Source organism: Apteryx rowi, unplaced genomic scaffold (genome assembly GCF_003343035.1).
Source record: "Apteryx rowi isolate R43461 unplaced genomic scaffold, aptRow1 scaffold_149, whole genome shotgun sequence".
Taxonomy (NCBI): Eukaryota; Metazoa; Chordata; class Aves; order Apterygiformes; family Apterygidae; genus Apteryx; species Apteryx rowi.
The window spans coordinates 837110-854415 of record NW_020447741.1 but is presented as its reverse complement, the minus strand read 5'-3'; the positions used below and the strand labels follow the sequence as shown (position 1 = coordinate 854415).

Here is a 17306-nt window from a genome sequence, read left to right as displayed (position 1 = left end):
GATAGGGGAACGGCCGGTCGGCCGGTCGGTCGGTGGAGCAGTCAGAACACACACAACGTTTATCAATTCAGTTTGCCGTTTTATATGGGTGCGGTTAATGGTGCGTCAAAACAATTACAATAGTAACATCAAAGATCACTGATCACAGATCACCATAACAGATATAGTAATAATGAAAAAATTTGAAACATTGCGAGAATTACCAAAATGTGACACAGACACATGAAGTGAGCACATGCTGTTGGAAAAATGGCCGCCAATAGGCTTGCTCGACGCAGGGTTGCCACAACCTTCAATTTGTACAAAATGCAATATCTGTGAAGTGCAATCAAATGAGGTATGCCTTTACTAGATTCAGTTCAATAGGGGTCTTAAGGTAGTTACCATGCATCCTTCCTCCTCAACTGCCTTTTTCCCTTTCTCATGTACAAACCCTTGAAATGCAGCATATTGGCCACATGGGCAGCTTGTTTTGAACTATGTTGCTGCTTTAAAGGAAGACTGAAGGTAGAATAAAATATGCTGGTTTAGATTTTTACACCTTTGGAAACCTCATCTTATGTTGGCTTTGCAAACCCTTTTGTAGGGATTCTCTCTCATTTTTTCTTTTGGAGAATTAGTGTATTCCTGTTTTTCTTTCTGTATACAATAGGAATGTTTAATTTGCATATCAATAATAGAGCAGTGACTTTTCAGGTTCAGCTTCTTTCTTCTTGCTAAGTTCAGTATATGTGCTCTTAAAGAGAAATTGGAGTCTTTGAATTTACCTGGCCAAAGCAGTTGCACCTCTGTTCTCCTCTTGGAAAAGAAACCAGTATCTACATGTTGGGCTTCGCTGATGACTGCTTGAAATAAGTTGCTGTTGTATGGAGAACTGAGCTGTCATCTAGCTTTTAGATGTACTTAAGCATATCTTTGAAGATGTAAGAAATGATTTGTAAACATCTTGCTGTGTTGCAGAATGTTTTTTCCTGTAAAGTAGACTTTTTGACTATGAATATTTCAGCCATTAAAAAATAAAGTTAAATTTAGGTGATCTGTTTTCATGCAATTTGTGCACGTGCAATTTGTGCACTCTAATCAATTTCCTTAAAAGAACTCAAGATTTCTTTTGCTTATCTAGTGACCTGTTTTACGGTATAAAATAACTTCCTGTTTTTCTGTTACATGTGTAATGTGTTAAAATAGATTAAAAATGACGTTAAATGTTGCTTATATAAACTCTATTTCCAAATGTAGTTAAAGGAGGGGGAAAAAAAGTTTGACTATTAAGCCGTAACTTAAAACATGCCTTTTTGGCTAGAGACTTCAGTCTAACTGATATTCTTTTTGCTCTTTGCAAGAGACTTGAGACTTTTCTGTGGATTAGTTGCAATGAAAGAAACCCCTACACTTGACACTCCGTTCCATATTAGGCACTGATTCCTCAGTCTGTGCATGCTTCCTAATTAATAACACTGTTTTAATGAACAAATTACAAAGCAATATGTACTGAGTAGCACCCTTAATTTGATAATGTTTGGTTATAGAATAGGAGGATAACCTAAAGGGTCAAGAGTAAAATTAAATTATCTTCTATTTGTATTGTAGCTGCTGTCAGGTATCTGAAAAATAAAAGTAATGAAACTCATGCACGTAAAATACGGTAGTTAACTGTTTAGGTTTGTGATTAGGAGTTCAGATATAAATCCTGAGAGTATATTGAATGAGAAGCTTTTCATCAGTAAAACTTCTGTAAAAGAGTGAAGAGAGAAATGAAAAAACAGCACTGATGGCCTTGAAATATTTGGTGTAACTGATTTTCATAAAAGCCTAAAATATCATCATCAAACATTGCAGATGTATTATGAGCCTCATGATTATTTCTCTAACTTTTTGTTTTGTATGGTATCCTTCCAAACATTCAGGAAGGCATGGCTCACCTTCAAGAACCTCACAGTCAAAGGACAGAGAGCAGTAGAAAAATGGGGAAAAGGGAAAACCAAATAGTGTGGGACTTTATTTATTTATTTATTTTGTAAAAGATGATTAAATTTACTGCAAATAGTTTAACAAAGGAAGAACTCTGCGTTTTTGTGTGTGTGTGTGTGTGTGTGTAATAAAAGATAAGTCATTTGTTCTACTGGTACTGTGCCCATAAATAATGTGTGTGTGGGGGGGGGGGGCTACTTTTATTGTTGGGTAGAGTTTGCTCTGTAATAAATATGACTCTTGAGGCTGTATAGGGTTTTTTTTTAAGGTGAAATTCTAAATTTTATATTTATTCCTTCTCCTGTCTCCCTCTATTTTAGGCTTCATGTTGAGTCTATGGAAGATCAGTTATAAAAGGTGTATCTAATTAGATGAAAGTTCTGTTGAGATGTATTTATTGTGCCTGAAAATGAACAAGTCCTTTTTTACTTTTTTTTATTATTTTTTTAATAGGATGCAGGACAGAAGAGATTTGGTGCTATTTCCTGTAATATTTGTGGAATGCTTTATACTGCATCAAATCCAGAGGATGAAACCCAACATCTGCTCTTTCATAACCAATTCATAAGTGCTGTAAAATATGTGGTAAGAAAACCTTATCTTCTTAAAGAAATAAGTATGATCTTTTACTTGCTGTGTACTAATTATAATTCATATTGCATTAAGTCATGTTTTAATAGATTAATATCACAGTAGGCCACAAATCTACTTTTAGAAATAAATGGTTACAGGAGCCGTAACAGATAGGCTATATGTCACTTATAATGAGTAGGACTGTGGTGCTTCATTTCCACTGTATTCTTTCTGTTACATTTCCTTAATTTGGTGGGGGGAGGGAGGGTTCAGTAACAAGACAAAGTAATGTCACTGTTTTGAAAGTGCTAAATACAGGTTTCCGTACAATTGGTGTTATGCAGCAGTTGGCTTAATAGCCAGATATGGAGCTGACCATTTTCTGTGTAATGTTAGATGACTTCTAAATTACTTAATCGTTTGTAATTCAAAGAGAGACTGCCTAATTGTCCTGTTGATATTACACCATAGTATGTTAAAACTTTGCTGAATTTCTAGTATGATTATAATATTTAAATATAAAATTCAAATTGTTATTCCATACCTTCCTTATATGTGCAGTAACTGGGTATCTCTCTCGTATTAAAGCTCAGATTTGAAAAACTTTGTACAGTTGTAAGTATATTGTAAAATCAGCTACTTTATAATAGCTGATATTACAAGACTTATAGGAAATACCTGTTCACAGTTCTGAAATGCAGAACAGAATCCACAAAGTCTATTTTCTTTATCACACATGTTACCTTCAGTACTCTACACTCGAGTAGATAAGACCTCCAGGATAACTGAACTGAGGCCACCAATTCATTTCATGTAGGTACCAAATGGCAGTTGGGCTACTCTTAAATCCTGAGCACAATATTATCCCATGATTTATAAATACAAAGATACGTCTTCATAGGTAATATGTTTGAAACCACATGGTAAATAGTTTTAGTATTCATTCTGTTCTTAGTTAGCTTTTGCTGAATAATCCAGACATTTTAGAAGATCTTTTCTGATACACATTAGCTACATTGTAGGGTGAGAGTGAGCAGAAAGCATGATAGAAAGCAGTACATAGTAATGGCAGCATATAATAAATGTTCCCCATCTTATTCCTGTCTGCCCCTTCCTCCCCCCACCGCCCAAGCATTTTAAGCTCTCGAATGTTACCAAAGACGTAAAGATAAGTCACAGAAGATGGTGTTAATTCTTTTGAACAGAAGCTGGCAGATGAGTTCTGTAGTCATTTAAAGCTGCTAGCTTTGCATGGTGGTAGGAAGCTGCATTGAAGTTTGAATAGTTTGGAAGTTGAAACAGCTAAGATTTCTCACTTGTATGTATGTGTAGAGTAACAACATGATTAACATAAAAATGAAAAAGACTACCTTAAAACAGTTGTAAACAACTTTATACAAAAGTTAGGGAAACTTTTCTTACTTCAAAAACGTACCCACTGTTTTCTCAGTTCTTAGGCATCTTTTTAAAACATTATAGTTTGTACTCAAGCAAATTTGTTTTGTCAGTTCAGTGAGTAAACATTTCTGTGTCTGAAATCTGTAAGACTATTTGTGGTTCATGAAATCTTTGATGGTTGTAGAGTGATGATTTAGATGGTTATTCTATAACAGAAATTGTAGAGGAAGAGGTGAAGGAAGGAGTTTTATGAGTTTTTAAATCCCCCTCTTTTTTATCAGAAAAATTTCATTGACTCTGTATTTTCCAAATAGCAGAAATAACTTTTGCCATTCTAAATAGACACATCTTTAACTCTGGTCATTTAACACATATTTGGTTGTTCTTGGTAGATTGTATTGTGGTAATGTCCATGAGGGAGACATGCACATCTCCTCTTAGAAGACAATTTGAACTTTTAGATAAGCCTTCTGGCTAATGATGTAGTACACCAAGTCTCTATGTCTTAATTCTTAATCTTCTAGAAATACAAGAATGAATGCTAATTATCCTATTTTTGCTAGAAGGTTTCTGATGGGGACTGTTGGGAGGATGACTTGAGGAGGTATGCTCATCTTCTAAATATACATATATATAGTTAGCAAATTGAAACTGCAACAACCTTTCTTTCCCTGACAGTGTGTGTTAACTGGGCAGTAGCATCATGGGATTTAAAAAATTGGCTAGAGAGAGCCTTGGTTTGACTTGGGTGACCTTGCGATGCGACTTTATTAGCTCTCTAGATATTATTTTTATAGTAGATGACACATTGACATTATTGTTGATTTGAGGGCTGCTTTGAGATATCTCAGAAGCATCTTTTTTCTCCTGTCATTCACATTTTTCATGCCATATGAGGCATAGCATTTTCCAGTGTTACCTGRGAAGACTTTGCTCGGTTTGCTTTCTCCCTTTTGAGTGTCTCTTGTTATATGCCTAGTAGTTGCATTGATGATTCATTTCACAGAATCACAAAAAAGACTATATACATTATCATGCTAGAGCTTTTCTTGCTATGAACTGTGAAAATATACTTTTTTTAATTGTTGGCAAGTATCTTATCCACCTACATTCAGCTGATTTAGGGTTTTTTCTTTGTTTGTTTTTAAAGTGCTGAGTAGCCAGAAGATAGTCTCTACATAAATAATAAATTATTTGCTATCTTCAGCATCAGGGTTTTTTAATGACTTCTCTTATTTCCTGTAGTAGAAATGTCTTTTTAGACATAGAAATTCCAAGTTGCCTTCAGAAGTAGGACAGGCTAACAAGGAGATGGTGTTGAGACACTCATTTTGTCACTGATGTCTCTTAGAGAGACAAAAAAGAAATTGAAGGCTTTGAATGGAGAGAGAAAGTTTGGCAAGTGTGATGGCATTTAATGGATCTGGGATCAGAAGATTGGCAGGGGTGGATAAGGGTTTCCTGAAGGGTGTCATTTATTGTTAACAGAAGAATGCGAACTGAATAAACAAAAAAGTAAGGTGGTGGAGGATAGTACCAGGAGGATAGAAGAGGAACAGGTTGGTGTGGGAGATGTCCCCTACTGTAGGTAAATATAGGAATCTCTCGCTATCCTTCTGGTTTCAGACATCTGAAAACCTCCAGAAGAAGTAGGCCATTCTGGCATATACTTGTGTAGAGTGATCACATATGCATAAAATGTTAACTCCATCAATAAATTTTTGTGGGATGGATATGTGGTTTGGTTTTGCTTTAAAAACAAAAACAAAAAAAMCCCACAACCCTCTAGCTGTCTCTGTGATGCCAGGTGAAATCAATTTAGCATTTCTGCAATTTTCTTTTTTTAGAACAGGACATTATTTTTAATAAAGTTTTTAAGTTGCAAAGCCAAATGCTTAAGTTAGGAAGTGCCTGTGGATTCAGGTGCCTGATGTGAACGTGATTAATTTGTCTGAATTTCAAGCTCATCCTTTTAGTTAAGAATGTCTTCAGTTGAAGAAACGGGGAGAAACTGTTATTTGGGCTAATATCTAATCTGAGAAGTTTTAAATGGCTGCTCTGGTGTAACTGAATCCAAGGCCATCTGTGATAAGATTTTCAAATTGAAAAAGCAACATTTGACTTCCTGGAAGCTGGGGGTTAATAGAATATCAGGGTTGAAGATGATGGTGAATTTCAAGTCATCTGAAAAAGACTCCATGCTTCTCTTGATTGCATTGACTCCAAAATTGATCCATTTGTGCAAAATGGAACTCTCTGATACTTCAGATCAAGTTTGTACCATTACCTATCTTTTGGAGGAATCTTAGTTTTAACAGAGGGTAATACTTAGTAGTTACATCCAAGGATCTTAATGCACTCTGCAGTGAAAGTCTCATTCTCTGTATTACACTTGTGGGGAATAGAGGCAGAATATCTGTAACCTGATGAAGAACTCGGGAAGAAGAATCCAATAGACCTATTTCTGTGCTAGAAATTGTCAAGGGTAAAAGTGCATAAAATTTCATAATTAAACTCAATTGTTAGGGGAGAATTTCATAAATACTTAGTGAAGATCAAGAATTATACAGTATTAACCACCTTTTTCCTCACTATCTCAATATTTTTTGAGAGAAATTGGTATAAAAAAAGATCAGCACCAGTTTTATATTTGTTCAAGAAATAAGGCATGCAGACAAGCCAGAACTGTCACATATAGAAAAATACGAGGTTTTCTGTCACATTTCCTAATCTTACATACAAACTTTTAAAACATGAGAAGCAATCTATTGTATCTTCTAACTCATGTTTTTAAAGGCAAATCTATGTCAGATGCTATTTTATATTATAAGCAAAGTGAAATTGACTGCTGAACAGTTCAGCTACAGCACTGTTAATGTTGGAGCCATCTTTCCAACTCTCATCTAAATCATTCATTGTATGCATATCTATAATATCCACTGAAAGCAATGCACTAAGCAGTGTAGTCATATTTACTGTCCATACTGCTATGTCATGATGCAGTAGAACTGCTCATCTGTATTGCCCTTTTTCTGAGTGATTTCTTTCTTTTTAATTGTATTGCCATTGCACTTTAATAAGCAAACCAAAGCAGTCTTCAGTCTTGTTCGAACTGGGGAGACGAATTACAAGATGATTTGAAACATGCAAGTAGATTAAAAATCAGTTAACTGTTCATTGCAGAGTTGCCTTTTGTTCTCAGACTATTTCAAATACTTGTGGGATAAATAGCCATAAAATGCTAGAGGGAGGAGGGGAGTTGCAACAGTTGGGCAGACAGGTGCTATATTACACACCAAATGGGGCTCTACTAATTGTGATTATTGGGTATCTGTGCCATGCTACTGCTAGTTATAGGTAACCTGTTGCTGAGCATAGGCTTCCAATATCAGGGAGGAATGGTATGATCATGATCTTTTACTCTAGGCCTTACAGAACTTGTATCCTGGCAGGAACAATAGCTTTTCCTTTTAACTTTTGTTCATTGCAAACAAGGTATATCCATCCTTGGGCATCTTGTTTAACAGTAAATATATTTTAATGAATGCCCTAAAATAATGTAAATTAAAATGAAAGGAAAAGCAAACTTTCCGGCATTGTAGCAGAATACTATAAAGTATTTTGTAGACTAATGCTTTTGTTTCTTACCATAAGTGTGTTCTTGCCATCCGTGTTAAAGGAAGTCATCTTCAGATCACATGCAAGACATTGTTATTAAAGCATATTTGATATATTGTAGATATCTAACAGGATCGATCCTAATTGAAGCTATAGGTTGTTTTCCTTGATAGCTTTAATGTTAGAATATTAAAGGGCGGTGACAATTTTTGTGTATTATTTCCATTAGCATGATTTGAGAGGCACAGTTCATTCCATATTAAGAATGAACAATAGGGATACTTAAGAGGCAGGTGCTTATGTTAAATGTTAGCTTTTCTTTTTTGAAATGCTTAGAGCTGCTTCAATCATGGGGGGATATGTCTTTAAAGTATCTTTTCTGATGTAAACTAAATGAGCTCAAAATCTTAGATGAGCTTAGGGTTTGGAGAAACTTTTTCAAAAACTTTATCCAGAAAGATGTATTTGTGAATAAATTCTAAAATACTTGAATTCAGAAGCTGCGCCTCCTATGAATGTGATCAGTCCTTATATTCTACCAACTAATCACTTAAGAAAATAGACAATAATAAAAATAGTAAGCTCTAAATATTTTCTCTTTGCAATTAATGCATTTTTACTGAATTGCTTGTAGATTTGGTGTCATTTAGAAATATAACAGCAGTGTGCTATAATTTTAAGTTGTTCAGAAACATTTTTTCATCAAACTTAATTTTGTTGGAAAACACCTGGCTATTACAATAACAGAATACCTTGACRTAAAATTTAGATTTGGATTTTCTGCATTAGGAATGCAGCATTCTGGATGCCATAATGATAGGATTACAAGATACATTACACTTGTCAGCTGAATGATGATTGTAGTTGATTTGAAGTAGGCTATGGAAAGCTTTTGCAGGGCGAGCAGGCAGCCAAAATGCAGTGAAAGACAAAAAATGGAGAGAGGATGGTGTTTAAAGTTGGAGAGCAGTAATCCTTGCCTGAATTTTTTTTGAGAACTTTTCTAACATCATCAAAATGTGGGTCACGTTCCGCAAATGGCACTGTTCTTCTGCCTGAGTATTGTAACACTGCTGTTTGCTGTTGTTTACGTTCAGACCATAATATATATAAAATGAAATAATATACCCCTCTGTGTTGGTATTTAGTTCAACTGCTACTGAGCAAGAAAGGCAGGATTGAAATGGTATCTGTGTTGTGATCCTTGTCATCCTGGGTGCTGAACTCAAAAAATAGATCCAGGGCTAGCAGCAAGCAGATAAAATTTCTAGAATTATTCTTAATGTTTTGTTTGGGGTAAAGGGGTAAAATCAGCGTGATCAAAATGAAATACAGATCAAGTATTATAACACCTAAGTTTGTCTTTTTTTTGTGGTAGTATATTTGCCATTCCTTCAGTGCCAAATTCCTTGTTTGGTCTTTAGTTGAATGTTACTTTTGTGGGAAGGTACAGATTTCAATGAGAATTATTCCATCGATATTGTTTCTTCAAAGGCTTTTTTATTTAAAGTTGCTTTGAATAAGACTTGTTGATCAGCCTTTTTAGTGGCTGAAGTTACTTCTGCATTCAGTATTTTTAGGTCCCGTCAAAGCAACTTGAGTTCTAATATCTCTACCAGTCCCATCTTACTAGATTTAAGTGGCTTTTTTTGTTTTGTTTTTTTCCATGCAGGTACTGCTCATTATTCACCACGAGTGTGGATCTGAAGAAGAGTTAATTACCTCTATTTTTTTGAGTATGTTTAACTTCAGATACACACAACGTAGCCTCCTTCCCCATTAGATTCTTAGAAGGTAGTTATAAAATTTTTTATAGTATCCTTCTTGTGACTTTAATAGTTATGATCAGTAACAAAATAAACTATTCCTTACATTTTGGGCAACTGCATGCCAATCAGTTCATTTAGAACCTCCTGGAGGTCTTTCGCATGCCAAACTTTAAAACTGAGTGTGTATTTGTGGAGGTAACTATGTTAAAAAGAAATCTTTTAATAAAATTTAGGATTTTTTTCCATTCACTGGACTCTGGAAAATAAATACTACRTAGATTTGGAAATCAGTTAGGTGAGCTGAGTTTGCTATTCCTGCTTTAAAATTCAGTTTGCACTGCAGTCCTGGGGGAAAGAAAATATAATTGGGAAATTATAAGACACTTTCACAAATTGTTTTTAGATATAGTTAGGCTATTGTATCCTATAATAAATAAGATCATATATCTGTTGTGTTCATTTAGAAAAGCTAGCTGAAGTTTCCTTCACTAGCTAAGCAACTGCTAAATAGTTTTAAAGTCTTTGCATAAGTTCAGTGTTTAGAACAATAATATGTAACTAAATATGTAAAAATACGTCTTGTATATGCTTTAGATAAATGTTTGTTTTATTTAGGGGTGGAAAAAGGAGAGAATTTTGGCTGAATACCCTGATGGGAAGATAATAATGGTTCTTCCTGATGACCCAAAGTATGCACTTAAAAAGGTATGGTGGCAAGTATACCTCATTTTGCTTGATATTTTAATGGGAATGTCCATAGTACGTTTTGTATAATTTACATAAGAGTGAGGAGCTTTTTCCACAAACAGGTCAGACATTTCACCCTTAGGCACTGTTACTGACTTCATAGAAAGGATGGGTCTGAGCTGGAGTGGAAGACAGGAATGGGAACAGCATCAGCCAGCTGACTTATATTTATTTTTAACATGCTTGCTTGCATGTCTGTTAAATGTTTTATGTAATATAAACTTTCTATTGTATTTAAACATATTGAAATATATTGATGTTGTTATACAGCACAAATACTACACCATAAGAAAATTCTCTCTAAATGACATATGATTTTATCATAAAAACAGATTTAGGTGAGAAGTGGCTTCAAAGACATCTAGTCCATTCCRTTGTCCAAAATCGGATCAGATGCGTCATAACCAGAGCTGATAACTTTTAAAAACTTCTACCTAACTTCTAACTTCTTCAGACTCCATTACAGTGCTTCATTATCCTTAACATTAGGAAGTTTTCCCTAAATGTCCAACTAAATTTCTGTACTGCAACTCAGGCTCCTTAGTACAAGTCATATCTTCTATAGCTACAGAAAACATCCCTCTTTTCCTCTTTGTAACAGCTTTTATGTGCTTGAACAGACTGTGGTTGTTTAGCTCTAAGAAGGTTGAAGGGCTGTAATTTTTTTTTTTTTAAGTTTATCCTCTTAAGTAATGTTTTATAGGGCTCTGATTGCTCTCATGCTCTCCTCTAGATGTTTTCCATTTGTGCCAAGTCTCCTGTCTCTTTTGAAACTTTTTATCTACAACTGGGCGGAGTACATTAGTGAGGGCTTAGGGCAAAAGGATACTTTGGTGTCTTGTTGGCTGGTCAGTGTTTGTAGCCCTTAATATGGCATTAGGCCCCTCCTCACCCCTTGGGTAGCATAATGTCGATTCATATTTAACTGGTGATTTGTTGGGACCAATAGATGTTTCTTATAGTACTACTGTTAGCCATTTATAGCCATCCTGTATTTTTAGAGTTATTCATCTTCAGGACTTTACTGAATACTGCAACAAAAATTGTTCCAAGTATATTTTAGTGAGCACACTACCTTCTCTRATATCACAGATTTAGGTTGTATTCTATCAAGAATACGGATGGGGATACCTTCATGAATGTTACTGATCAACCTTGTTCTCTTGAAACATGATTCTGGGCACATGAAGGAGAATAAGGCCATTGGATGCAAGGGTAAATTATGCCTGACCAACCTGATTGTCTTCTATGGTAAAATGACTGGATTTATGAATGAGGAGAGAGCAGTGAATGTCATTTACCTTGACTTTAGCAAGGCTTTTGATGCTGTCTCCTGCAATATTTTTATATCCAAGTCAGGATGCTGCAGTCTGGATGGGCAGACAACTGAAAGCATAAAAACTTGTTTGAATGGTTGGACTCAGTGGTTGAGGGTAGTGGTTAATGGATTGAACTTTACCTCAATGCTGGTAACAGTTGCAATACCAGACAGGTGTATACCAGGACCTGTCCCGTTTAACATCTTTATCAATTACCTGGAGGAGGTGACAGAGTGCACTCTTGTCAAGTTTGCAGATGGCACCAAATTGGGGGAACCAGTCAATAGGCTCAGGGGCAGGACTGCCGTTCAGAGGGACTTAGGCTTTAAGAACAGGTCAACAGGAATCTCATGAAGTTTGGCAAGGACAAATGCAAAGTCTTGCACTTGGGAAGGAAAGGCACCTTGCAGTGAAGCAGGCTTGGGGACTGACTTGCTGGGGAGCAGCTCTGCAGAAAAGGCCCTGGGGGCTTGTGCCAGGAGATGGTACATAAGCCAGCAGTGTGTCCTGCAGCAAGGTGGGTTATTACAGCTTCCTGGCTGCGTTAACAGGAGCACAGCCAGCAGATTGAAGGGAGTGATTTTTCTTTTTTTTCCTGCCTTTGCTTGGCGCTTGTTAGACCCCATCTGGAATACTGTGCCTAGTTTTGGCCCCACCAGTACAAGAAAGACATTGCCAAACTGGAGTGAGTTCAGTGGAGGGCCACCGGGATGGTCAGGGCTGGAGCACTTGCCCTGTGAGGAGAGACTGGGGGACCAGGGCCTGTTCAGCCTGGACACTGGACGGCGTCAGAGGCACCTAAGAGCAGCCACCCAGCACCTAAGGGGAGGTTATGGAGAAGACGGAGCCAGGCTTTTCACAATGATGCATGGTGGGAGGATGAGAGATAACAGACATAAGTTGAAAAAAGAGACATTCAGACTGGATGTAAGGAAAAAGTTTTTCACTGTGAGGACAGCCAGGCCAGGGCACAGGTTGCCCAGAAAGATTTTGTAGTCTCTGTCCTTGGAGGTTTTCAAGACCTGACTGGGCAAAGCCCTGAGCAACCTGGTCTGATCTCACAGCTGACCATGCTTTTGTGTAGGAGGTTTGGCTAGAAACCTCCTGAGATCCCTTCCTATTTGAATTATTCTATGATTCTATGGTTTGTGCTCCAGATGGTATAATTCAGAATATTTTTTTGCATCCTTGGTTACACTGCATTTATGTATTTTAATGTGTTTCTAGTTGTCCTGAAAGCAACAGGCTATAAGGTTAAAAATTAAATGCCCCAAGTCAAGAATTTGAATTGATTCCCAAGACAGCTCTTTCTGCACTATGAAGTGACTGAAGTGGGTTTTCATTAGACTAGCATAGGATTTTCCAAGTTAGTGTATTGGAAAGTACAGTTTTTCTTCTTATAATATTTAATGCAGATGTACACTGAATTCATAGCAAGTGCTTTATCTAAGTTTATTTCTCTAATGTTGCTACCTTAATTTTAGTATGATATTAAKATAAAGTATGAATATAGCTGCATATTTTACTAAAAATTTTTACTAAAAGGGCTAAGAAAAAAATTACTTAGAATCTCTAAATGGAGCAGAGGGAAGCAAGACTAGCAAATCAAGTCATTTAGGGCAGTTCTGTGTATGAGAACCTTCAGTGTTGAGAGAAGCTACACTTGTCAGCCCTGTGGATGGCTGACACTAGTACTGTATTACAAAGGTAACTACCACATGGATTAAAGAAGCTTATGCCACTTAACATACAACGTAGGAAAGGCTGCCTTGTTTCTGTCTGGTATGAGTGATGGGATAGTAAAAGCTGCTCCAGTGACCAGTTATAGGTACAGGATTCCCCCTGTAAAAATCTCAGCTCATGCATAAGCTTTTATTTACATTCACGCTGAAGTTCATACTACTTCTAGTTTGTGCTAACCTTTCTAATATTAAACATTGAAATTGTTTTTAGTTTGGTCACTCTTTGCAAGCTAATGGAAGAGTGGAAAGCTTGAGGAAAGAGGGAGCAGTTATTCATTCCCTTTCAATAAATGCATTCATGATCTCTTTTCTAGCTTCCTTGCATTGCACTTGCTATTATCTGCTCAAAACTTTTAATGGAGGAATTGTTTCAAGACTTTAAAAATAACAAACAAAAAACCTTCAGCTAGCCTACTTTAACTTTTGACATAGTTCTCATTTATTGGCTAGAGTATCACACTTTCATCTACATTCTCTCTGTTAGCCTTTGACTGATAGAAGTTTACACTCAATGGAGGCTGATATAGAGGTATCTACTCTTTTTATTTCCAGCTAAGCATCATTTGAAGAACCCTGTGGACCTATTTATTGCAGGTTACTCAGGATAATCCTTAACTTTTGGAATAGCTTTCAGTGTTCCAAATACTGTAGTGCGTTTTTGTAAATCTGTAATTTCTATGTATATATAACAAATGTATATTTATACATGTAATTCTCATACAATATTTAAACTTATTTTGACAGGTTGAAGAGATTAGAGAGATGGTAGACAATGACTTGGGATTTCAGCAAGCTCCACTTATGTGTTACTCTAGAACTAAAACTCTTCTTTTTATTTCTAATGACAAAAAAGTTATTGGCTGTTTAATTGCAGAGCACATCCAGTGGGTAAGTGATTAAATTGGAGAAAAGTACTTTGTAAAAATGTCAGTGCTTGGTGGCAGTCGTCTTCAGATATTCTGAAACAGCAGAATTATTTGAGTTCAACTTTAGCCATTTAGCAAATAAGTAATCTGTGTACTCCTCCTTCGGAGAGGAAAACGTGGTAGACCATTCTGAAATGTAGTTGCTTGTTTTAGTATCGTTGACCTTGAGCTAAAAGAGATGTATGGTGCAGCCAGTTGGCTCAGACCAGCTCAGGTAAGAGCTTGCTATAGCTGAATGGTAGAAGTTTTCCTTTGTGCTACTTAGGCTACTTCTGGTGGTGCTCTTGCTTGTTGACAAGCAGGTTGAACTCCCTTCCTGACAGAAATCCCAGCTGGAAGGAAGAAGTGGCTACTTCATAGGATTATTGAGCTGAGTCACTGAGGGATCAAACAACTCCACAGCTAGCCTGAAGCAGAGAGCAGAGGTGTGTGGTGGAGAGCAGGGTGAGGAGTAGGGCTGCCGCTTGCAGCAGTAAAAACTGTTGTCATAACTCTGTCACCTATTCTGTAGGTTCCCTTAAACTGTGGTAATTCCTACTGTCCATTAGGATTAGCAGACAAGAAGCAAAATAATCTTTGTCAAAAAGAGAAAGATCAAGGAAAACACTTAACAATAGGTGGTAATAAGAATTGGATTTTGTTTGTTGCTATTTTAAATCAGATACACCTTAGAGGGTGTTTTTTGGTTCAATTTCTTTCCTTTTATCATCTGTTCTGATTTTGAAACTGTTAAGAGAAATTAAATTAGGCACAGTTATGCAATCTTTTTGGTAATGCATTTTAGAATGTAGATATGTTTAACAAACATTTTTACCAAATAGTTATTTTGTTCAATCACTAGCGATGCTGTTATAAAGTAACAAATATTTTGACATCACTTGCAGGGCTACCGAGTTATAGAAGAGAAGGTTCCAGAAGTTAGTTCAGAAAATGAAAAAGTCATTTTTGAAAGACAGAAAGCATGGTGCTGTTCTACTTCTCCAGAACCTGCTATYTGTGGGATTAGTCGAATATGGGTGTTCAGCATGATGCGGCGAAAGAAAATTGCTTCTCGGATGATAGAGTGTCTTAGGTAATGTTAAAAAGTCATTTCCTCGGTTATATTGGTTTTAGAGGAACCCCAGTCCAAGACATTTATTGTTTTATTTTGTGTGTATCAATCTTGTATTTTTCTGGTGAAACTGGGAATGTAAATTTGAGCACAGTTAACGGTTCCAGTTTTACGTGGAGTTCAAAAACTAACGTCAGTATTCTGAAATGGCTTGCCTTTAATAGAAATCTTTCTGCTAAGTGCAATTGTAATGAGTCAGTCTAGCAGACTGCGAATGAGCTTGGGTAAATTTCTCTTAGGTAATTACGAGCGAAGGAAATGAGACTGTCTTTAGTCGAAGTGTTTGAGATTACCAAGGGGTAACTGTGACCTCATCATTGGCCAAATCTCTGTTCCTTAGAGGTAGAAAGGGAGAAAGAGGGGAAAAAAACAGTGCATAGACCCATTTAATATAGTCTGGTGGACTACAGCTCTACTTGGGTGGTATTTCTTAACAGTTTTTTTTCCTTTATCCAGGTCCACTGAACCTTATGAGAGGTTTTTAATTTCCATGGAGCTTTAGTAGCTAGTGATGAGTGTATTTGACTGAATACTAAGTACTTGATTCATTAAAGGACTCAAACATTTGCAGTACTGTTGAGACAAATATTAAAATGTGGAATCTCCAAACATTTTTTCACCTTCCACCCCTGCCTCTGGAAGCTCCTAAAGGCCAAGGTGCTTAGGTTTCTTGCAGTGAAATTTCCGGGAAGTCTAAACACCTGTTTAGACTAGGCAAGTGTTATTACTGCTGGCTCTCGGGTTTGTGCAGGGTGCTTGGCCAGCCCCGTCTGGTTGATCTCTGGCACAGGCATCCTGTGACTGCCGAGCCTCATGCTCTTGGGCATGTGGAGGTCTGGTAAAGCTGTTCCACTCTGTAAAATGCATCCACCTGGCTGATGGCACCAGCTAGAAAGTTTGTATCAGATTACCTTCCATCTGAAATACCAGCTGTAAAGCTGTATTCAGATAGGCATATTAATTTGATAATTTGGTTTTATTTTCAGAGGCTGATTTTTATCTGGGTATTCAGTTGCTTCCTACAAACTATTTCTAAAGGAAGGATTTCTTCCCCAAAACAATGCCCATTTCCCCCCAACTTCCCCATTTTGAGAATGTCTGCCCCATTTCACTCAAGCTTTCATAGCACACCTGCAGTCACAAAAACCCAATCAGTCTAAGAACCTTGCAAGATCATCTTCTAATAATAAATATAGTAATGAGAAAACAGTAATGCTAGTAATTTAAAAAGTACTTTGTTCCTATTGTCTTTTCATCAAGATTTAGTGGAGATGTCAATATTTGTTAGAGGTTGATAGTTACTCTGCAAGTACCTCTAGGCTTATTTTACAGGAATTCAAAAACCTGTCTTTAATGGGAGCTGCATCTGTTTCTGAGGATCAACATTTCCTCCTCCTCTTCCTCCAAATCAAGGTCTTAAAGTCCGAGATCAGTTTTTAAAATTTGTTTATGTAGCCATCCTCAAAAGTGCAATGGTATCCCTGATTCTCTCATCTTTCTTCAAATAAGGAAAAAACATACATATATAATTGCTTGAAAAAATTAAGCAAAAATAAATTTTCCTTTTCCTGTAATTAATCATCCTGAAAGTGTGTCACTTACGAATTATGTAGTATGGTTGTGTTCTTGGATGTTCTAAATTAATCCAAAGTGCAATCTTGTCCGAATGTCATATGTTTTTTCAAACCAGGATTTTGAGATTTTGGTCTTTTCAGCCCCCTCTAAACTTGTAGTTTACCCCTCTAAACTTGTAGTTTACCCAAGTTTTCATTTCTGGTAGTTGTAATCATAGTGCATAGTGCATTATCTTACGTATAAAGAAATAGCTGGAACTAGTTGGATATATATATATATWTTTTTTAACTCTGAACTCCTGATGCAACTTGCAAGAAATTGCCCTGTGCAAACATTCTTCTAAAATATCATATCAAACAGAATCACAGAATCACAGAATCGCTGAAGTTGGAAGGGACCTCTGGAGATCATCTAGTCCAACCCCCCTGCTCAAGCAGGGTCACCTAGAGCACGTTGCACAGGATTGCATCCAGGCGCGTTTTGAATATCTCCAGAGAAGGAGACTGCACAACCTCTCTGGGCAACCTGTTCCAGTGCTCTGTCACCCTCACAGTGAA

The 17306-nt window shown here is 36.6% G+C and overlaps 1 protein-coding gene across 8 annotated transcripts in view; it reads left to right on the top strand.

The window, feature by feature from the left end:
* Positions 1-17306, top strand: part of ESCO1 (establishment of sister chromatid cohesion N-acetyltransferase 1) — a 40596-nt gene that overhangs the window by 19589 nt on the left and 3701 nt on the right. For 3 of the 8 annotated variants that reach the window (XM_026058591.1, XM_026058593.1, XM_026058592.1), the window contains exons 8-11: positions 2425-2556; positions 9945-10034; positions 13882-14025; positions 14948-15135. In XM_026058591.1, coding sequence (XP_025914376.1) covers positions 2425-2556; positions 9945-10034; positions 13882-14025; positions 14948-15135 — 554 coding nt within the window. Of the gene's footprint in view, positions 1-2424; positions 2557-4505; positions 4547-9232; positions 9355-9944; positions 10035-13881; positions 14026-14386; positions 14906-14947; positions 15136-15630; positions 15745-17306 lie in introns of those variants that run through there. The other 5 variants (XM_026058595.1, XR_003252303.1, XM_026058596.1 and 2 more) reach the window with 5 other exon arrangements.